General features: G+C 32.0%; 3 protein-coding genes and 1 long non-coding RNA gene across 6 annotated transcripts; 3 read left to right on the plus strand and 1 right to left on the minus strand.

Moving 5' to 3' along the window:
• Positions 1-1,180: 1,180 nt before the first annotated feature.
• Positions 1,181-12,696, plus strand: LOC123218369 (nardilysin-like). 3 transcript variants are annotated; one of them, XM_044639815.1, is made up of 20 exons: positions 1,182-1,322; positions 2,528-2,919; positions 3,004-3,079; positions 3,158-3,204; positions 3,743-3,855; positions 4,212-4,285; positions 4,415-4,510; positions 4,578-4,697; positions 4,867-5,100; positions 5,732-5,880; positions 6,354-6,510; positions 6,940-7,092; positions 7,263-7,642; positions 8,372-8,521; positions 8,950-9,132; positions 10,261-10,464; positions 10,572-10,678; positions 11,163-11,316; positions 11,898-12,019; positions 12,268-12,696. In XM_044639815.1, the coding sequence occupies exons 2-20, from the start codon at positions 2,632-2,634 to the stop codon at positions 12,509-12,511; spliced, it is 3,051 nt and encodes a 1,016-aa protein (XP_044495750.1). In that variant the 5' UTR covers positions 1,182-1,322; positions 2,528-2,631; the 3' UTR covers positions 12,512-12,696. The 3 variants fall into 3 exon arrangements, with proteins under 3 accessions (XP_044495752.1, XP_044495750.1, XP_044495753.1); XM_044639817.1 differs by lacking the exon at positions 8,950-9,132 and having other exon boundaries at positions 1,181-1,322; XM_044639818.1 differs by lacking the exons at positions 1,182-1,322; positions 2,528-2,919 and having other exon boundaries at positions 3,751-3,855.
• Positions 12,113-13,050, minus strand: LOC123218371. The gene is made up of 2 exons (XR_006502686.1): positions 12,768-13,050; positions 12,113-12,425 (listed from the first exon to the last, which is right to left on the minus strand). It is a non-coding gene; the product is annotated as an uncharacterized LOC123218371 (long non-coding RNA).
• A 2,299-nt stretch (positions 13,051-15,349) lies between these two features.
• Positions 15,350-15,916, plus strand: LOC123218370 (expansin-A4-like; the record flags this gene model as incomplete). Its single annotated transcript, XM_044639819.1, has 2 exons — positions 15,350-15,479; positions 15,552-15,916. Coding segments are annotated over 2 exons (465 nt in total), but the record flags the coding sequence as incomplete, so codon positions are not given.
• A 2,034-nt stretch (positions 15,917-17,950) lies between these two features.
• On the plus strand, positions 17,951-21,848 carry LOC123218372 (UDP-xylose transporter 3). Its single transcript, XM_044639820.1, has 8 exons — positions 17,951-18,156; positions 18,238-18,406; positions 18,937-19,121; positions 19,643-19,710; positions 20,389-20,521; positions 20,691-20,852; positions 20,948-21,220; positions 21,365-21,848. Exons 2-8 carry the CDS (start codon positions 18,286-18,288, stop codon positions 21,476-21,478), a joined length of 1,056 nt encoding a protein of 351 aa, XP_044495755.1. The 5' UTR covers positions 17,951-18,156; positions 18,238-18,285; the 3' UTR covers positions 21,479-21,848.
• The last annotated feature ends 49 nt before the right edge of the window (positions 21,849-21,897 follow it).

Raw genomic sequence — 21,897 nt, forward strand, 5'->3', positions numbered from 1 at the left:
TAGCATTGTCTACCGGCTGCTGACGATTGGGTGATGAGTCATAGAAGATTTTTCTGCAAGATGACGATTCCTTGGCATTTAGTGATGAAAAAGAAAGAAGGAGAGCTTCGTATCACAAAATATTTCCTATAAAAGTAAGATGATATAATTCGAATGGTGTTGAATATTCAGGGGATAAGAAATGGGCGGTTCAATTCCGTGAGTTGATTTTGGAAGTTGATGTTGCTGAAAAATACGGACTTGCTGAAGAAGCTGCCAAGAAACAACGTGACTCTTTTACACAGAGCTAACTTAGATTGAAATTTCTACGAAAACGTGTACGATTACAGATTTAAAAAATTATAAACTGCTTAAGCTTGAACTGTTTCATCCTAGACTCCGTTAATCACGCTTCAGATTTACTCAATTTACAGCTTCTAACCAAACTGCAACAAAATTGGACTTATGCTTAATCAGTAGAATATCTATTGAACTTAGTCTTGTCTAAGTGTTTCCCTAAGATGCTCGCTGCTATATCCATATTTGGGGATGTCCTGCATATGTGTCAGAAGACAATAAAGAAAAATTGGACTCAAGATCAAAGGTGTGTTTGTTTGTGAAGTACCTAAGATCAAAGGTTGGTCTAGATTGCCACGCTACTTGATCTGTTATTTCACACGTTGTGGCATACTCTACCATGAAACAGTACAGTAGTTCCACTTGGTGTAAATAGTAAACCTAAGGTGGATCTTCTGTAATCAGGGTCATATTGAAAATCTAAATTAGTGTATCCTATCGACATATATCACCTCGAACAAATATAAGCATATAATCTTTTAACCTAGTGAAGGTATTTTAGTATATGCTAACTGCCAAACAATGCTTCATTTCAACTTTTTTCTTTTGCTGACAAGGAACCCCACTCGAATCGGATTGTTCCTTTATAGACGAACCAATCAGATCAAGTAGATAAATTTCGGATCTAATGATTAACTCTACAACTAATAAATTTCAAATTCAATGATTGACTTCACAACCAATGCATTAGATAAATTAAAGATTTGATTTTGGTATGACACCAATGAATCTTGAACTCAAACTCTTTTTTTTGGGACTTCATTTTATTTACCATCTAAACTACCTCTTTGAGGCTAGCTCCAAGTGAACATTCAACTAGTGTCTATTGACAACTCCCGCTACATAGCAAATGTCAAGTTTAGTATAGAGCATAACATACATGAGACTCCTAGTTGCGGATGAATATAAGATTTGTTTCATCTCTACTTACTTTTGAAAAGTCTTGGGAGATTGCTTTCGAGAAAGTTTAATTCCATGTCAAAAGGGTAAGGACTGTTTTCTTGAAATTCTGAATTGTGAATCATAGTATTATATGCTATATGAAGGAAGTTTGAGACAATGATACTTTCTTATAGTTCAAATCCCTATGTAATATTTGCCTAAACTCCAACCCTTATTCCTTGCTAATTCTAGCAGTCGTTTCAATTTCCTCCTCAACGTAGCATTTTCCCATCTCCTCCAAGATGCTGCAGTTGAGCTTTCTACCCTCATCCGCATGCTTTTCTCCTGAGGACAACTTCCTTTCCTGCCTTGCTATTTATTGTTTTTCCATCCTCAATCGTATATTCACCCATTTCAGCTTTTCCTTGATTAGATTTTTGTTTTCGTTTCCTGCAATTAAAATGGTCACCTCCACGTCCCATGGGTTAGCAATTGGGTTTACTTGGTTTAGCTTCTGTCTCCCCTTTATGAATCGTCTCTACTGATCAAAAAACACTGTCCAACACTGGTGTGTGTGGATTCTGTTGGGTTGGGTCGACTATTCTCATAATTGCCTTATGTTCGCTTCGGCTTCACTAGTTTCCTTTGACCCTCCTGGGCTTATTTCTTGGGCTATATTGTCATGAGATTCATAATTGGACTTGTGGATTTAACAACCCATTTACTTATTGGCTTTTTTATTTTCCATAAATAAAAATGTTACAAGATTGAAGTATATCATGGTTTTGAAAATCAAATTGGATCTGTTGGATGAATTAAGACCTTTCAATCAACATAGTTTCAATTTACTTGAAATTTGTTTTTTAAGTTATAGTGGATTTAACCATTTAAATTATTTGGTTAGATTAAAAAAAAAATTCAAACTTGACTTGATCAAAATAAAAAATCATTTTTTAAAAAATTTGTTATTATTGAAATTTGAACTTCATACCTTATTTATTAATTTTGAGCATATATATATTTAAATTAAATTTATTTTGATATTATTGATGTTTATTAATTTTGAATCCTATACTCCACTCAAATTGTTTTTGTTTTTTAATATGATTAGTTAAATAATATTTTTATTTTTAAATTTTATTAATTTAAATAATTAATAAAAAATATTTAAATTTTTTAAAATTCATGTATGGAAGTTTGGAAATTGATTATACCTTGAGTGGGAATAGGCCTTTTGGCGTCAAATTTGGGTATTCTTTCCTTTTAAAAGGAAACCTGGTGGATGATTAAACATTTGAATATTTTCCAGGTTTTGGTGATTGGGGAGCAAGATATAAAGCCCCTTGAAAGTACTTTGTCAGGAGAAGGCGGCCCCCCTGTTGCTGTTTCTGTTTTGTTGTTTGTGAAAAAAGAATGGGAGCTGATGGTTGCGTTTGGTCCTCCGATGATACCGTGATTAAATCTCCAAACGACCGAAGACTTTATAGAGTAATACAACTTGAGAATGGACTTTGCGCTTTGCTTGTTCACGATCCTGATATTTGCTCCGACGATTCCAAAACGCTAGATAACCCTGAAGATGAGCAAGACGATGTTGAAGAAGGACAGTCTGATTATGAAGATGAAGATGAAGAATCCGAAGAGGACGAGGAAGACGAAGGCGATGACAAAGGAAATGGAACTTCTTCTCAGACTAAGAAGGTCAGTAGTTATTCTTTTCTAATCAGATTTTCAGTTTTAGATTTCAAATGTTGAATTGGAAGTTCTAATTATTAATATTTGCAGGCAGCTGCAGCAATGTGTGTAGGAATGGGAAGTTTCTGTGATCCTGTTGAGGCGCAAGGACTTGCTCATTTTCTAGGTTAGGTTTTGGTTTCTGTGATTATGTTTTGGAGGGCGAATGAGTTTAATTAGCTGATATTGGTTTCATAATTAACAGAACACATGCTCTTCATGGGGAGTACTGAATTTCCTGACGAAAATGAGGTCTGTTTGTCTATATTTTTTGTCAATGAAAGTTGGGCTATATGCATGCATCCCATCAAAATACTCTGCACGCCCATCTATTAAATGCACGCATCAATTAAATCCTTCAAAATGTATGTTTACATATACTACATTTTTATACTCAATTTATGTTGTGATGGTGAAAATATTTTATTGAAGATCTAATTTTTAACAATTTTTGCTGAGTATACTTAGAAAATGGGTGTCCAAGTACTCTTATTATTATTTTTTTCCTAAAATAAATCAGTTTTTTAGAAGCATTTGTTTCAGGCAGCTACCAATGCTACTGTAGGGGAAATTAGTAGTCAAGTATGCATATTGTGTCTGAGTCTGAGAGTTTCCTTTGTTGATCTGAATGTGCTGGAAGTTTGTTTTGATTGACTCTCATGTTAGTTTCATTTTGATGGGCTAGAATGTTTTGCATATTCAGCTACTGTTATTTATATGTTAAATATTTATTTGTGTGTGGTAAGATGATTGTCATTTGTCCAACCATTTTGACTCTATTCTGTGCTAGTATGATAGTTTTTTGTCCAAGCATGGTGGCTCATCTAATGCATACACGGAATGTGAACATACCTGTTACCATTTTGAAGTCAAAAGAGAGTTTCTTAAGGGTGCGTTGATGAGGTAAATGCTGATTTCTCTAAGCATATAATTTTGATAAGTCCTCCGGCACTTCTTAGCATTTTTTGTTCTAATGAAGCAGGGTTGAAAATAACTTAATGCATCATCATGGTGGCATGAGTGTTGTTATTGCTTCCCCTTCTTTTTTCTTTGCTATTTCATGTTAATGTGAACAGGATGACTGCTGTTCTTCTAGCTAAGAATTGTGAAAGTCATTTGGAGTAGTCATGTTTTAGCTGAATTTCTTCTTCCTTTCCCTACATCTTGATCATCATTCATATTTTACCACTACCTGATGTATCATCCTGAGTAATAGATGGGGGTATTTGTTGTTTATGTTGCTCTTTTTGATTTATCAGGTTTTCTCAGTTTTTCATTTCTCCCCTTGTCAAAATGGAAGCTATGGAGCGGGAGATACTTGCTGTTGATTCAGGTGTACAAAACTCATTGAAAACTATTGTTCTTCTATATTGAAACGGAATTCAGTTTTCACTTACTTTTTCAACTTAGATATGTGGCTGACATATTCTTCATTGACGATTATGTGAACCAAAATGAGCAGAATTTAACCAGGCTTTGCAAAGTGATGCTTGTCGTCTTCAACAACTTCAATGTCATACAGCTGTAACTGGTCACCCTTTGAACAAATTTTTTTGGGGTGAGCTTGCTAGCTTCCATTTTGTGATAATCTGTTTATATGAAATGACGTTTGCCTTAAATTTTAGGGAATAAGAAGAGTTTGGTTGATGCTATGGAAAAGGGGATAGATTTGCGCGAAAAAATTTTGAAATTGTACAGAGACTATTATCATGGTGGACTCATGAAGCTAGTAGTCATTGGGGGAGGTAAAATTCTGATTTTCTGTACCAATACACTTAAACTGATGGTTGTCATGCCTTGTTGTGCATGTTTTAAATTTTAAAGTGATGTGGTGGAAATTGAACTGAAATTTCTGAGAGGTGCTAGTGCATTAAATAGATCTCGTCCAGATAATATTGTTTGCAATTGTTGCAGAACCTCTTGATATTCTTGAGAGTTGGGTTGTGGAATTATTTGCTAATGTCCAAAAAGGTCCTGGCGTAAAACCAGAGTTTTCTGTTAAAGAGCCCATCTGGAAAGCTGGTAAACTGTATAGATTGGAGGCAGTTAAAGATGTTCATATCCTTGACTTAACATGGACGCTGCCATGTCTTCGTCAAGACTATCTGAAGAAATCTGAAGATTATTTAGCCCACCTCATGGGACATGGTAAGATTTTTCTTGTGTTGTGGATAATTATGCTCTATGCAGGATTAGCATGCATGCGAAAAAAAAAAAAAGGGTTACGCCAGTGTTCTTTTAATTAGTGTTATCTTATATGCTTTCTAAGTCATTCTGATACCTTGCAGTTATGTGTTCTTAAAGCAATTCTGTCATAGTGACTTCTAATCATCATGGAGCTCTCAGTTCCTTTATCTGCATATTCACCTTAGATAAAAGAGGTTTTCCTAATTATGCTTTCCTTTGTATTGATGTGCCCTTCTAAATTTGATGCATAAACTTTTAAGCTTAACAGTTTACTGTTCATAAAAAGAAGGCCTATTTGTTGATGCCGCGAAATTCACACAAGTATATTTTCCATTAGAGTTTTGAAAGGACAACTTTTCATTGGAGTACAAGATCTCATTAATGTGAGTTAAATAAAGGAAAAAAATTCAAAGCATTTGTTCAATTAGCCCCTTATCATCTCTTCGTATATGGCATAGATTTCTTGAATGATTTCTGTCCTCATTTAGATGCTGTCCAGGGTCTCTCTGCCTTACACAAATCATTTGATTTTATATAGCTTGCCATATCATTTAGCTTTTATAATTCTTAGTATGCAGTTTATGTTTTTCAGAGGGCAAAGGAAGCTTGCATTCCTTTCTTAAAGCTAAAGGATGGGCAACTTCTATTTCTGCTGGAGTTAGTGACGAAGGAATTCATCGATCTTCTTTGGCATACATCTTTGGCATGTCTATACACCTCACAGATTCTGGGTTGGAACAGGTACTTCTCCTTGTTGCACTGTAGCTTTCTTAAAGTGGAGTTGAGGATACTCTGCTAGGTTAATAATCATATTCTACTAGATGATGATTTGACTTATGCATCTTCCCTAGTTGAGGACTTGTCTTTGTTTTTTCTTTTTTTCATTTTAGATGGATTGTGTTTAGGTTGCTCATGTGCTGTTTGTTCATTTAGAGTGCGTGTTTCTGAATTGTAACTGTAGGACTTAACAGGTGTTAGTCCTTTATTTTTTCTATGTTGCAAGTTTTGGTTGTGTTAGGCTTTTAGTGCTTTGTTCCTTTGACTGCCATTTTTACTTGCCCTGGAATTTCTGCAAATTGGTGCTTTAACTACTCTGATATATGATGTATGTAGACTATCTGGTTTTGCATTGGATTTTCTTTATGTATCTCTTTTACTTTTTGTGCTTTCTTTTTGAAGTTTTCTCTGACTATATCATGTTACTTATTTTGCAGATCTTTGACATCATTGGATTTGTATATCAATACCTTAAGTTGTTGCGTGAAGTTTCTCCCCAGGAATGGATATTCAAGGAACTACAAGATATTGGTAACATGGAATTTAGATTTGCTGAGGAGCAACCACAGGATGATTATGCGGCAGAGCTTGCAGGTGTTGCATTGTTGATTTGTCACTTGCATCTGGTTCTTTTTGGTGTGCTAAATTTGAGGTCAAAGGTGTTAATAGTTTGATTATATGATTGATATACCTTGGACAAAAGGCAAATTTCATGGATTTAGAAATGTTGTTGAAGTCTTTGCCACAAAAATCTGAGAACTTAGCCATGCTTGCATATTAGTGAACATTTGTTTGACAGTTTTTTTTATGTTAGTATGATAAATGCCAACAATTTAGGAGTATTTTGATTTATTCCATATTACCGGTTAGAGATTGACCATTCACCCTAATGCTTTTATATATTTTTAGTTAACATGAAAATTTTGTGTAAGATGATATACATTAGTATCCAAGACGTCCATATCTTATATTGATTATGTCATATCTCTTTACTAAAAACGAGTTATTATTATGTGATTGCAGCAAATTTACATGTTTATCCAGCAGAACATGTTATTTATGGGGACTATGTGTACAAAGAGTGGGACAAGGAAATGATAAAAAATTTACTGGGTTTCTTCACTCCAGAAAACATGAGGATTGATGTTGTGTCAAAATCTTTCAAGAAGTCAGAAGGTAAATTTCTAGAAAGGTCAATTTTATTAGATGTTTCTATTGCATGATTAGAACTTTTTTAGGATGTGTTACATTGATGAACATATATGTGCTCTCCAATTAGATGACAATCTGAAGTTGTTTTTTTAGCAATTGATGTAACATTTGCCTCAATTTCTATGTGGTTCCAGATTCCCGTTATGAGCCTTGGTTTGGGTCACATTATACCGAGGAAGATGTTTCCCCATCTTTGATGAAATTATGGAGGGATCCTCCAGAAATTGATGGTTCACTACAACTTCCCTCAAAAAATGAGTTCATTCCGTTAGATTTTTCTGTTCGAGCAAATAACACATCTGATGATCCTGGAAATTTATCTTCTCCGATATGTATTATTGATGAACCATTAATCAAGTTTTGGTACAAGCTTGATAATACTTTTAAACTGCCTCGTGCAAATACATATTTCCGCATAAATCTGAAAGGGGCGTATGATGATGTAAAGAGTTGTCTTATGACTGAACTATTCATTAACCTTCTCAAAGATGAGCTGAATGAGATTATATATCAGGTAGTGTTACCTATTCTTTGTCATAAATTGTGCTTCTGTGTCAATGCTGATTTATGTTTTTGGTTATTCTCCTCTTGAGCTAGTCATGACAAAGCTCTTTCTTTCTTTCTTTATCCTCAAATATTTCTTATATAAGTAATGCTGAAGTGTCACGTGGCCTTAACTGTGAAATAAGAGGATACATTCGACATCCCACTAGGAAAACTTATGAGAACCTGTGATGAATTGAAGCCACCAACAGATTTCAGTGCTTTGGCTTGTTAAAACCAACATCACAAGCATAGGAACTTCCATTGCCTACCAATTCTTTTTTATATTTTATTTTTAATAGAATTTGGTTAGTTGCCTTCCAATTTGATTCCCCTGTTTTCAATTTTAATGAAATTTCCAACCCTTTGCTGTTAAATTTTGAGAATTTTTACAGTACACTTTTATTTTTGGATAATGAGGAAACCATTACAACTCGCACTTTAGATACCAGCCTTTAGGGTAAGCACTTGCTATGTGGAATCACTCACAAGTTCCAAATTATTTATCACTAATGTTCTCAATTCTTGAATTCTGCTGTTGTTGGTTAGTAATATCCACTTCATTTGACGCTGTCATTGTCATAATGTTGATTTCCATTTTCATTCAGTTTCTGACCTGCTCATTTTGCATAATTTTTAGATACATTTATGGATTTTTAGGTTGCCACCTGACAGAAATTATCCTTTTTTTTTTCTGCAGGCTAGTGTTGCCAAGTTGGAAACTTCTGTGTCTTTCTTTAGTGACAAGTTGGAACTGAAGATTTATGGCTTCAATGATAAGCTTCCAGTTCTCTTATCTAAGGTTTTGGCTGTAGCCAAATCATTTTTACCGACTGAAGAACGTTTTAAGGTAAACGCACTTTTGTCTTCTATGTGTGTACTTTTTTTCTCCTCATATTCCATGTGCTGTTGTTTATGATCATTTTCTTAGAAAAAAAATCCGGGAGTTGAGTTTGCATGCTCTAATTATTTGCATGATCTGAAGAGTATGTATCTGCTTGAATACTTGAATTTGTTTCTAGAGGTGTCCGTTTTAGTGAAAACAACATGCAAGCTAAGAAAAGCTACAGTTTAGTGAGTTTCCCATGATTGATAATAACTTTGATCGGATTGTAAACTGGTTCTTAATTTTAAGTTCAATTAAAATGCTGCAATGAACCACTGGATCTAAGTCACTCTAACTGTATGTTAATAAATTTCATGCTGTGTTTCATTTGAAAGAGGTTTATTTGCTGGTTTTTGGCTCATATGTTATAAAACCAACATTGAAATAACCAGGTTATTAAAGAAGATATGGAGAGAACTCTGAAAAATACCAATATGAAGCCTCTAAGTCATTCATCATATCTGAGACTACAAGTTCTATGTGAGAGTTTCTATGATGTAGATGAGAAGTTATGTTTACTAACTGACCTGTCTCTTGCTGATTTGAAGGCATTTATTGCCAAGCTTCTTTCCCAGGTATGCAAATAACCCAAAATACTAATATTTTTTATTTCAGTCCTTGATTGGCTTTTTTGTGCAGCAGTATGCATCATTTTAATAACTGGCTAAAAATTTGAAGGCTTCGCGCCATCATGTGTATGAAGAAGACATAATAAACATGTAAAAGTTGAAGAACTGGAAGTGGGCCAGTAATAAAAAATATATTGAAACATATGGTAATTGAAGATAGGCTACACCAACCATAGGATATTTAGTGCAAAATCAGAAACGTTGAGTAAAAAAAGTTCTTTTTTTTTTTCGTTCAATCTGCCTAAGGCTTTTTGAAAATAGTTTTAAAGAAGTCACATGCAGGGATGCAATCATGAGTTAATATATGTCAAGTGCTGCCTCAGTCTCGGAGCAATCAACTCTACTTTTTCTATTTGTCTCAGTTTTAAAAAAAGCTACGTTGCATCTTTGGAAATGGTGGTATATAGAATAGAAGGAAAAAAAAGGTTGGTTGGTTAAGGATGTACCACAGCTGGCCTTTTTAGTTCTTGTTCCCTGGTTTTGGTTTTCCTCAAGGAAAAAGATGGCACCGGTTTTCAGTATCTTTTGCCAGTCGGAAACAAATTTCTTAATCTGGTAGTCTAAATAGCAATTAAAAGAAACCATGGATCGAGCCCTGAAAGGGCAAGAAAAGATGGAGCCTTGTATTAGTTTGAATAAAACATTCTTACTTTGCAAACATCCATAAATATAATTGCTTGGAAAGGTTAAGTTTCTGTTTATCTGAATGAAATTTAAGTTGTAGGCTTTAAATTGCTAAAAAGCTATAAGACTGAAATGTATGTTGTTAGTTTCTTTTGCATAGCTCTAACATAAATGGAATTTAAAAAATGGAAGAAACAAATGGGAGAACAATGTGAACTTCCTTTAGGGGCTTCTAATAGGATAAAGTATCAGTCATGGGGTAGTCCACAAGTATCTTTAACCTTGTTGTCTGTCTAGTGATTTTTGCTTTATGCCATGCTAACAGAAAAATGAGTCAACCTAGTTTGTTAATTTTGGGTTTCAGGTTTTATTTCATCTATACAAGTAATTTCTAGTACAAACCGCTCTTACTTAAAATATTATTTGCTACTTCTGATATATATTGTGCAGCTGTTTATTGAGGGAATTTGTCATGGCAATTTGTTGGAAGAAGAAGCAATTCATATATCAGATATATTTAAAAGTAACCTTCCAGTACAACCAATTCCAGTTGAAATGAGGCATCAAGAGCATATAATATGTCTTCCTTCTGGTGCCAACCTTGTTAGAGATGTCAGTGTGAAGAATAAGTGCGAAACAAACTCTGTTGTTGAGGTAGCTGAAAATGGTCAAATCATTCCTTTCTTCTTCAGGCTGCCTTTTATCTTTTCTGTCCCATTTTTATACTTCTAACTGGTTTCGATTTTGGTTTCACATTGCAGCTTTATTTTCAAATTGAACCAGAAAACAAGATTGAATCAATAAAATTGAAGGCTTTGATAGATCTTTTTGATGAAATTGTAGATGAACCATGTTTTAATCAGCTGAGGTGATTCTATATAAGACTGAGCATTTAATAATTAATCTTACTTTTTGTTGTTTTTTTTGTCAAATGTAATGGTCCATAGATTTGTGAACATTAATATTAATTTTCTTCAGAAAGGATGTGGGTTTTATGTGATTAATGAACCTATGATATCTCTGCAGCCAGAAATTGAGTGAATATTTTCCTCTATCTCCTCTAGGATAGACACCTAAGCAAAGGTGATCTGCCTCTGGAAAAGAAGACTGGATTAGTACATAAAGAATGCTTTTGATCAATACAAAATGTGTTAGATTGATCTAGCTACTTAAATCACATTAGAGTTCCCTAATTTGTGTGATGTATATGATTTACTTGTTTCATTTAGTGATTTGGAAGAGTGTGATATGGAAGAGTGTGATATGTTGGGGAATTAACTGTTAGTGACACTAATGGATAATTTTTTCTGGTTTATGTTTGCTGAAATTTCTTCTTCTGTGTGGGAATGTAGGACAAAGGAGCAGCTTGGTTATGTTGTTGAAAGTAGCCCACGGATAACTTACCGTATTTTTGGGTTTTGCTTTTGTGTTCAATCTTCCAAGTACAATCCAGTTTACTTGCTGGAGAGAATTGACAACTTCATAAATAGCCTGCAAGAGTTGTTAGTAAGTGCATTTCTTTTCCTTTCTCCTGGAAATACTGCTTACTTCTGAAGCTTTTTGTGATTTTATATCATCAATTGAATTGATGGCTTTCAATTGATTTTGTTCTTAACATTAAGCTTTCAACATTTTAAAGTTAGAAGCACAGGAATGCTCAGTGGTTTAATCATGAAGAGATTGTTGCGCTTAAACAATATTGCTCATTGTAATTTTGAACTTGTGATTGCTAAGTGGTAGATAGTCTGAATGGGCAATATCTGTTAGAGACTTGAAAGAATTTAATTTCAAGAATAGTCCTTTCACGGCTGAATTTGGCTAGAATTCACAGCTGTCTTCCTGATTTTAACAATTTCTCTTAGTTTATCCATTGTTTGCTCCTGCTTTAGCCGACCCTTTTTGGTTAACTGTGACGCATCTTTCTTGATTAACATTCATGATTAACTTCTGTAAGTGTACAATTTATCAATCGGTTTCAGAACTGTTGCGGTTGATTGTGTTAATGATAGCTTGACACAATAATTATTTAATATTTGGTGAACATAATCTCTGATTATAATCTCTGATTATGATGTTTGGCACTGCAGGAAGGGCTTGATGACGAGTCATTCGAGAATTACAAAAGTGGTTTAACAGCAAAGCTACTGGAGAAAGATCCTTCCCTCACATATGAAACCAATCGATATTGGAATCAGATCATTGATAAAAGGTACAACACTTCTGCTTTTGGTTTGTTGTAGACTTTAGTTACAAGTTATTTATACCTTAGGCCATGCAATTAAAATGTGTCTGGACTTTGTGATGTGATTACTCGTGAACAAGTTAGAATGCTTATAAAAAGAGGTTATGGGTTCTGCCGTTTTTGCATAGATACAAAGATTGACAAGTATTAAGTAGTTTTGTTTTTGAAGGCTCTTGCCTGATGTCGTTACAAATCTGTCAATCAATGGTATCCAGGTATATGTTTGATCTGTCACAAAAGGAAGCAGAGGAACTCAAAAGCATAAACAAGAAAGACATTATCGACTGGTACAGCAAGTATCTGGTACAATCATCTCCCAAGTGTCGGAGACTTGCTGTTCGAGTATGGGGTTGCAACACCGACATGAACGAAGCTGAAAAAGAAACAGGATCTTTCCAGATTATTAAAGACCTCAAAGCCTTTAAGACTTCATCTAAGTTCTATCCTAGCCTTTGTTGAGACAAATTAGACTAAATTGTTCGTACCATTCAAGGCCGGAAATTTGATATCCAGAAATGAACAATACTCCATTTTTTTCTCTGAAATATGAAACTAAATTTCGTAATGATCAGAAATAGAGAGAATTCATGTAACATTAGAAATGTGTCGATACAAAAACATTAATGAAATTATTATTCATATTATCAATTTTATTTATATATATATATATATATATATATATATATATATATATATATATATTTTTTTTTTTTACCTGGAAGCTGTCTCGTGCTCTGACTCCTTCCTAGCGGGATTGCTTGTGCAAAAAGTGTGCCGCAGAATCAAGCTCAGATTTTGCGGACTTGCTTATTGCTCATATGGTAGTTTCTGGATAAGGTTGTTGACTTGGTAAATCAATCCGAAACTAATGGAGATTTGCTAATGTTTGTGACATTTTCCTGAACTGAGGAAGATTTCTGCTGAAGAGTTGTCACAACATCTACCTGAAACCCTAATGACATGCGGAGATTCTAGTTAGTACTACTTTGAATGCACATGGTATACCGAATTGATCCTATTAAATTGATAAAATTTATAATTGAATTAAATTTAAATCCTTTGAAACATAGTTATACTTATTTTATAATATAATATAAATAAAAAAATAACACATATCATTAGATATATCAAATTAATACGATATAATAGATGTATTATATAATATAATACGATTTTATAATACGATATATATTACTAATACAAATTGATATATATTTTTAAAAAATAATAATATAATAAAGATATATATATATAATTTTAAAATTTTAAAAATAACTAAAATATTTTTAAAAATAATAATATATCAATTAAATTTTTATTATTTTATTATTTAAAAATTATATTGTATAATATAATATATAATATAAAAAAATTAAATTTTTAATATGCAACGCAACATACAGTTTAATTACCATACTTACGAAAACCCTTAAAAATTTTGCGATTTCACCAGCCAGGCCTAATTTTCTCTTTGATAGGCCCCATTTTGTGAGTTTCTTGTCGGTAAGAAAATCCACGTCATCAATCGAATGTCTTTAGAAAAGATGGGCCATCCACGTGAAGGTCCAAGAAAAGAAAATTTTGTACGTGTCAGGATTGATGTCCGCAATTTACTCCCATCGGTGGAAATTAAAAATATTTTAATTTAATAAATGAAGAATATAGCCAAAATTAGACTTCTCCACTGATGGGGATGTGAAAGTTACCCTCAAATTTTCACGCAACCTGTCTCTTTTGTCTTCAACCAACCATCACATTGTCATGAAACTCTATTTATGTTACAATCTTCTCGCTTTACACCCAAATTTCTCAACTACAGACAATCTATATGAAAAAATAAAACGAAAAAATATATATATATAAATAAATACTTTTATATATATATATATATTATCATAAATATCATTTTATTTTTAATTTAAAATTATTCAATTATATAATATCATATATAATACTTAAATTAATACTCATTATAACTATATATAATTTTATTAATTTATAATTTTGTAAGTAATTAAATTTCAAAAGATTCAAGTATACCTAAAATGGAAAACTTAAAGAGTTAATAAATTATTATTTAAATGTACAATTTTTTTTTAAGATAAGATAAATAAAAACAATATTTTTATCATAATTTATAATTAGAAAAGAAATAAATTATTTATCAGCATTAAGTGGTACTCTAAAAAAATAATAAAATTAAAATGTTACATTATAACCAAATAAACAGAGTAATATTATGTACATCGACTTTGAATATTTAATTAAATATTTATATAACATGTTAATATATGATTAGATATTTAATAATATAATAATACATCATTTCATCACCTAATTGAATGTTTAAAATTAGATTTACATAATTTTATTAAAATAAAAATACATTCAAATAAATTTATATAGATTTAATAATTACATAAATAAATAAACATAGATACTTGAAACCAAACATAGTTTGTTCAAGAAGTTAGATTTTGACATTATTATTAATGCATTAATGAAGAACATTAATAAATAAAATTATGTATATATATATTTTATATATAATATAAGTATACATATAATATAATATTATATTATTAAACAATTTTAAATTAAAACTAAAATAATATTTAATCATATGATAACATATTATCTATTTATTTAAATTATATATTAAAAATATGTATATATAATTTCATTCATTAATAATATTCATCTCCTTCTTATCTCTAAACAATCCAAAATATCAACACTCTTGATTAAGACCACCATATTCTATCATATTATATATACATTTATTTTTTTGTTTCATCCAAACATATATCATAAGCTTGCATAAAATAAAATACAAATAATTGTGACACATATATAAGAAGAGCCAAAAATTAATAAGCATGAAAACCAAACAAGTAACAACAAAAGAATACACTATTAATTTATGTGGGTTGTAACAAACCATTGAGATCCCTTAGCCCACTTTGTTTCTCGGCTAGTAGCCCTAACAAGAACAATTGTGCTCCCGATAGATAGTTTAGATGGTAAAAAATATAAATTATACAAAAAAAAGGGGTTTGTATTTGAAATTCGTTAATATTATATTACTATCAGATTTTTTATTATTAAATACAATGATTATGAGATTAATTATCAAACTCAGAATTTAACTGATTAATTTGGACACAGAAACATTTGGTTTGAATACGTGGCCTTGGCTGCCTCTTATTATGTCACTTGCTTACAAATAAATGCTCTCCACTTCGTCTTTATACAACTAGAACTAATTTATTTACTTGCATCAACCAAGTTCAATGACACCTCAACTTTTGTCCTTTCTCTTTTCTACTCTTCATTCTCTACTTCCACCACACAGCGGCCGACTACGGAGGCTGGCAAAGCGGTCACGCAACTTTCTACGGCGGCAGTGATGCATCCGGTACACTGGGTAAGTGTTTGTCACTTAATTTTATTATGCTTTGAACATTGTAGCACCATTAATAAATATTGAATTATGAAGGAGGAGCATGCGGATATGGGAATTTATACAGTCAAGGAAATGGAACAAGCACGGCAGCACTAAGCACAGCGCTGTTCAATAATGGATTCAGTTGTGGAGCTTGTTCTGAGCTGAGGTGTGATAATGATCCAAAATTGTGCCTCCCTGGTTCGATAATTGTGACTGCTACGAACTTTTGCCCACCAAACTTTGCCTTGCCGAATGACGACGGTGGCTGGTGCAATCCTCCTCTGCAACACTTCGACATGGCTGAGCCTGCTTTCTTGAAAATTGCACAATATCGCGCTGGAATTGTGCCTGTCTCATTTAGAAGCTATGCACAAGAACAAACATAATTTTGATCATGTAGCTCCATTTTCCCAAAAGTTTTTCACGGATATATCTAGGCCTAGACCAAAACCAGATTGACTTGAGTTTAAAAGCCGGTTTGGTTTGAATTCATTTAATTTGAATTTGAACTAAATTTAAGTTAAAGGATTTAGCTTATTTTAAAGCCGGATTGACTTAAGCCATTTTTTTTTTAAAACTTAAAATGTGAATACTTGTTATTTTACCGTAAGGGAATAGTATTGTCTCGATTATAAAAATAAAAGTTAATACATTAAGCAATGTTATACATATATAATTTTAAGTGAGTAATATTATATATATAAATAAATTATATAAATTTATTTATATAATTTGATATGGTAATATCTGATTGAGTGATTTTAAAGTGAAAATAAAAAATAAACAATCGCATATGTTATGTTCAATTTGAATAATATTTTATTATCAAAATTGAAAGATTACTTTGAAGATAAATTATCAAGAAGATTACTAGCTATAAATTATTAATATATTTGTTACAATTTGATAAAAATTAACATATATAAATAATAATCATCTTTAATTAGAGATAATAAAAAATATTAATATATTATTTTATTTAAATCCCATTAGATATAATTATTCAAAAATATTTTTTTATTATTTGTTATATTAATTAAAAATAATTATATTTTTATCATTAAAAATAATGATATTTTTATAATAAAAAATTAATAAATCAATATATAATTATAATAAAATCAAGATAATATTATAATATCTAAAGTGAATATGATAATAAAATTATTTGTTATATATTCTAATCACACCACCATCGATTGTAAAATATTACAGAAATTTTTTATTATTTATTAAAAAATAAAGTAATGTAAGTAATAATAAATAAATTAGGAGAGTAATTTTATTTACCCCAACTAAACACTCCCTTATAGTTTTATTTTTTGACTATATAATTTCAATAAAAACTATGCATATGTATTTTTGTGTATAATTTAAGTATACAGATAATATGTTATCATATAATTGAATAATTTTAAATTAAATATAAAATAATATTCGATCATATAATAATATAAGTACAAAAAAAAATTATATATAACATTACTCATACAATTTAATACTCAGGTTATTGTAATAAATTAGATATATTGACTTAGTAATTCAGTGATTACTCTGAAGATTGAGGTGCATGTGATTGTGAGTCGAGCGAAAAATTTCCAATAATAAAAATATGTTTTACATTATTATGTTTATACAAAATTATCCACAAAACAATTATGTATGTAGTATTATTAAATTTTTAAAGGGTAAAGAACTTATTCCCGTCCAAAGTATGTTATTTTTCTAATTTTTTATTTTTTAATTTTAAAATCTCATTTACCCATAATAAGTAGATAAGTTTGTTAGTTTTATGAATAAAATTATCATTTTATATAATATTAAAAATAAACTTAAATTTTATTTCTTTTTTTCTCTTAAACCTTAAAAACTATTTATTTCACCCTTAAGCGAAGTTTTAAAAAATAATATTTCTCTCTCTAGGGTTTAGTTTTCAAACTTTAATGTCATCTTTAACCTCATTGCTAGTAGTCTCTCTCTCCTAACTTCTTCTCTCCCTTTGACGATTTTTTTTCCGTTACCTAGATCTCCAATTGACATCAATTGAAGTTGAGAAGACGAAGACAAGATTTTTATCTTCTTGGCTTCAATCAACATCACTCGGAGGTACATGTGAGAGAAAAGAGATCGTTGGAGGAGGAAAAATTGGGAGGGAGATGCCGTCGATGATGGGATTGAAGATGACACTAAAGTTTAAAAATCAAATCTTAGGGAAAAAAATATTATTTTTTAAAACTTAATCTAAGGATATAATGGTTAGTTTCTAGGGTTTAAGAGAGAAAATGAGATAAAATTTTAAGGAGTTAGAGTTTCGTTAGTTTTAACTATTTGTGAGTGAGTAAATGAAATTTTCAAAGTTAAGGGTGTGAAATTGAAAACACAACATACTCTGGGTAGGAATATCTTTCGGCCATTTCCAAATGGTTAAAGTTAATACAAGTAGCGCCATCAGTGTTGTTGGCTGGTACATTCGTATCTCCTTCTCATGTTGTAATCCTTTCGTAGTCGTCTTCTTAATTATTAATTATTCTCAGATCTAGGGTTTCTTCTTTCTTTTCTATTCCCCATATTCATCCAAATCTTGATCTAATTCTCACTCTTCCTCCATTTTATATTAAATCTCTGTTGAGCTGCTTCCAATTCCGTGCTAAATGATGTAAGCATTTCTACACTTGACCCTCTACGTGCTTGTGTTTCATACGTATGTTTATGTATACGTGGTTGCCTTTTTTTGTAGATCCAGATCGAATCATTAAAGAGATAGAGAAGGAGAAATTGAGAGAAGATGAGTGAAGGCCAGAGGTTCCAGTTGGGAACGGTTGGAGCTTTGAGTCTGTCGGTGGTTTCATCTGTTTCCATTGTGATTTGTAACAAGGCGCTTATAAGCGCGCTTGGTTTCACTTTTGGTGAGCTTTTATTTTTTATTTTTGGCGATGTCTTAATTTTGTTGATCGTGTTTTTATTCATTATAATTAGCAGCTCTTTATCGAGTTGTTGGTAGATCTGTTTTAGTTTTTTAGCGTTTAGACTAATCTCTTGAAGAAAATGATGGTAAATATCTAGCTTAATGGGAGCTTTTCTTTTCTTTTTTAAGTTTTCAAACTTACAAAATTAAACTAAACCCTTCTCACCTGGTGGGAGCGGGATTGGATTACTAGTACTTTGGTCAACTTCATGAGATCCAAGTAGCTGGACTAAGTATCTTGTAATTGAGACATCTTTTTTAAGTGATATTAAATTTTTAACGATTGAGTTTTTTCTATTTCCTTTGGTTTAGCCCATGAAGTGATAAATTGCAATTTGTCAAGCCCATAAGTAGCTGTTAGCAGTTTTTCATGTGTTATCAACTGAGATCGTCACAATATCAGCATTATTGCTTGATTCCGATTTATTAGCTATTGCGTGGTTATTTACTCTGAGTGCTCATGGATTGCAGCCACAACTTTGACTAGCTGGCATCTTCTGGTTACATTTTGTTCTCTTCATGTGGCATTATGGATGAAATTGTTTGAGCACAAACCTTTTGATCCTAGAGCTGTTATGGGATTTGGCATATTGAATGGAATATCCATTGGGCTTTTGAATCTTAGCTTGGGTTTCAATTCTGTTGGTTTCTACCAGGTAAAATATCATTCTACAAGCCGACTTGTGATTATGAAGTCTTGACAACAATAAACATTATCAGTCTTATCATCGGGTAACTAGTCTTGTGATTATGTAACTTGATTTATTTTTCTTGAGAACCAATTTAGTAACAATGATAATTTTTTTTCGGTCCTTGTATAATAATAAATGTTTTTTCTGAATGTTGGTTCCTCAACTTGTATCAGAGTTTGGCTGATAAAGAGGTTTCTGTCTGCATCTGTAATTCTATTAATTAATTTTATGGTATATTATACCTCTATAAAGCAAGTCTGGGTGGTTTGAACATATAAGAATCCTGTTTTGGAAATTGTATGAGTCATCAAAAGCGTTTGTAGAAATTTATTAGGAACCTCCTGGAAAATTTTCAAAAATCTCCATTGCTGGTGAGATTACCAACAAATTCTGATACTAGATACTAGTGTTTAGTATTTTAAAATATTTATTTTAATTTTAGTTTCTGAAAAATTCTCTTTCTTTTTTGTTTAATTTTCATTTAGATGACGAAACTTGCAATCATCCCCTGCACTGTTCTCTTGGAGACCTTATTCTTCAGAAAGCAATTCAGGTATAGTATTTGATTATGAAACACCATTTGTACGATCAATTTTTTTTCCCTGTAACCTTCCTATGCTAGTCTTTCATGAAAGTACAGTTCCCTGCTCTGGTAAATGTTTCAGATTGGCCTCTCAAAAAATTGCTTTAGAGGATAGATAATGCCTCAAATGCTTAAAGGCATTTGCTGGTAGACTGTCAAATCGTGGATCAGGGGAATGAGACCATTCTTGGGTAGGCAGGTTACCTGGAGGAAAACTTCAAATATTTCATTTGGTCCTATGTGGATATTAATAAAATCTTGAATTAGTGAGTTGGAAGCTATGGAAGTTTCCATGTACTATTTGATAGCTTGCTTGAATGGGGTTTTAGACGGTCTTTTAATTTTAGATCATGCGGTTTGGTTTGGCATTGTTGGTGGATATTGAATGCTTGATTTCATTGGCATAAATTTGTTTCTATTATGCTTATGGGTTTTTTTTTATCCATTGAAAAGCTGTCACTCTGTCAGCGGTAAGTCTTTTCTTTCAGTATGTGAAACATGTCATTTCATTGGTCTTCAAAATTATTATATGAATATTAGGTGTGCTTGTTTTACTTCCCTATGGTCATCTTCAATTTCAATGTATCCTTTTGATTAATTATTTATCTAAATAATGCTATGTTCCAATACTACATTAAATAATTGCAGTCGGAGTATCCAGGTTTCACTAGTCATCCTTCTTGTGGGTGTTGGGATTGCAACTGTGACTGATCTTCAGCTCAATGTTCTGGGTTCTGTCTTGTCACTGCTTGCAGTTATTACAACTTGTGTTGCTCAGATTGTATCCTCAGCTGAAGCGATCATCTGCTGTTTCTATGCTTTTTCTTTTTTGTTTACATGTTTGATGTTTACTAAATAGAAATATTAATTACTAATTGTTTTGCTGTTGGCTAGATTAGTCTCCCCTAGAATTTCTTTGGTTTGTTAAAATCTTAACTAGTCACTTTCAGATGACCAATACCATCCAGAAGAAGTTCAAAGTTTCTTCAACTCAACTTCTCTATCAGTCTTGCCCTTATCAGGCAATGACTTTGTTCATTGTTGGCCCATTTCTAGATGGGCTTTTGACCAACCAAAATGTGTTTGCTTTTAAATATACCCCTCAAGTGTTGGTGAGAATTAAATGTCTATCTTCATCATCATCATTATTATCTTCTTTTTTATTTTTTAATAATAATAACTTTTAAATGCATAATTTTGGCTGCAGTTCTTCATTGTTCTCTCCTGCTTGATATCTGTCTCTGTAAACTTCAGTACCTTTCTGGTAATTGGAAAGACATCTCCAGTCACCTATCAGGTCCTAGGACATCTGAAAACATGTTTAGTTTTGGCATTTGGCTATGTACTACTTCATGATCCATTTAGCTGGCGGAATATTTTGGGAATCCTGATTGCTGTAGTTGGAATGTTACTTTATTCATATTTTTGCACTATTGAGAGCCAGCAGAAAGCTAATGAAGCAGCAACCCAATTGCCGCAGGTAGTGCACAAGCTTTCTTTTGATGTGTGTATATATTTTGGAAATATATTTTCATTTAATGTTTATTACTATAATGTCATACTATCATGTGGATGAACTTAAGGAGAAAATATTTACTGATCCTATCTTCTTCAATGGATTCAGGTCAAGGAAAGTGAATCCGATCCTCTAATTAGCGTGGAAACAGGAACAGGAATCATAAATGATGGTGTTGCTAGATCTCCTGTATGGAATTCAGACAAGGACCTGCATGCATGAAAGCTTATTCTGGATCCTTACTAATTCATTCACCTTAAAATCTGAGTCTGTAAAAGTGTTCCAGCGATGAAGATATTGCTGACTGGCCTTCAGGGGTCACGGGCATATTGCATAGCAGGCGACTGGGTAAAGTTGAATTATAGTAGTCCTAGAGACAAGAAAATGCCATTTTATATAAGCAATTTTGGTTTATAGTTTCTATATGGTATGGAAGCATGAAATGGGAAACATACCAGAATTTGATTTGTTAGTGTATACTGTTATCAAATACTGAAAATTTTTCATTTTTGTTATAAATCATGTTCACCATGTATCACATCTCCTATTCATCTATTGAAAGCTTGAGGTCCTGGTGTATGATTCCCCTTAATTCCTTGCCAGGGTAAATGGGATGGCAAAAGTCTAATTTGAATCACTAC

Source organism: Mangifera indica, chromosome 6 (assembly GCF_011075055.1).
Source record: "Mangifera indica cultivar Alphonso chromosome 6, CATAS_Mindica_2.1, whole genome shotgun sequence".
In the NCBI taxonomy this organism is placed as follows: Eukaryota; Viridiplantae; Streptophyta; class Magnoliopsida; order Sapindales; family Anacardiaceae; genus Mangifera; species Mangifera indica.

Coding starts and splice junctions, on each gene's coding strand:
- LOC123218369 (XM_044639815.1), top strand. CDS start 2,632: ATGGGAGCTGATGGTTGCGTTTGGTCCTCCGATGATACCGTGATTAAA. Junction 10,679..11,162: donor CCATGTTTTAATCAGCTGAG/GTGATTCTATAT, acceptor GTGGGAATGTAG/GACAAAGGAGCAGCTTGGTT. Junction 11,317..11,897: donor ATAGCCTGCAAGAGTTGTTA/GTAAGTGCATTT, acceptor TTGGCACTGCAG/GAAGGGCTTGATGACGAGTC.
- LOC123218372 (XM_044639820.1), top strand. CDS start 18,286: ATGAGTGAAGGCCAGAGGTTCCAGTTGGGAACGGTTGGAGCTTTGAGT. Junction 19,122..19,642: donor ATTCTGTTGGTTTCTACCAG/GTAAAATATCAT, acceptor ATTTTCATTTAG/ATGACGAAACTTGCAATCAT. Junction 21,221..21,364: donor CAGCAACCCAATTGCCGCAG/GTAGTGCACAAG, acceptor CAATGGATTCAG/GTCAAGGAAAGTGAATCCGA.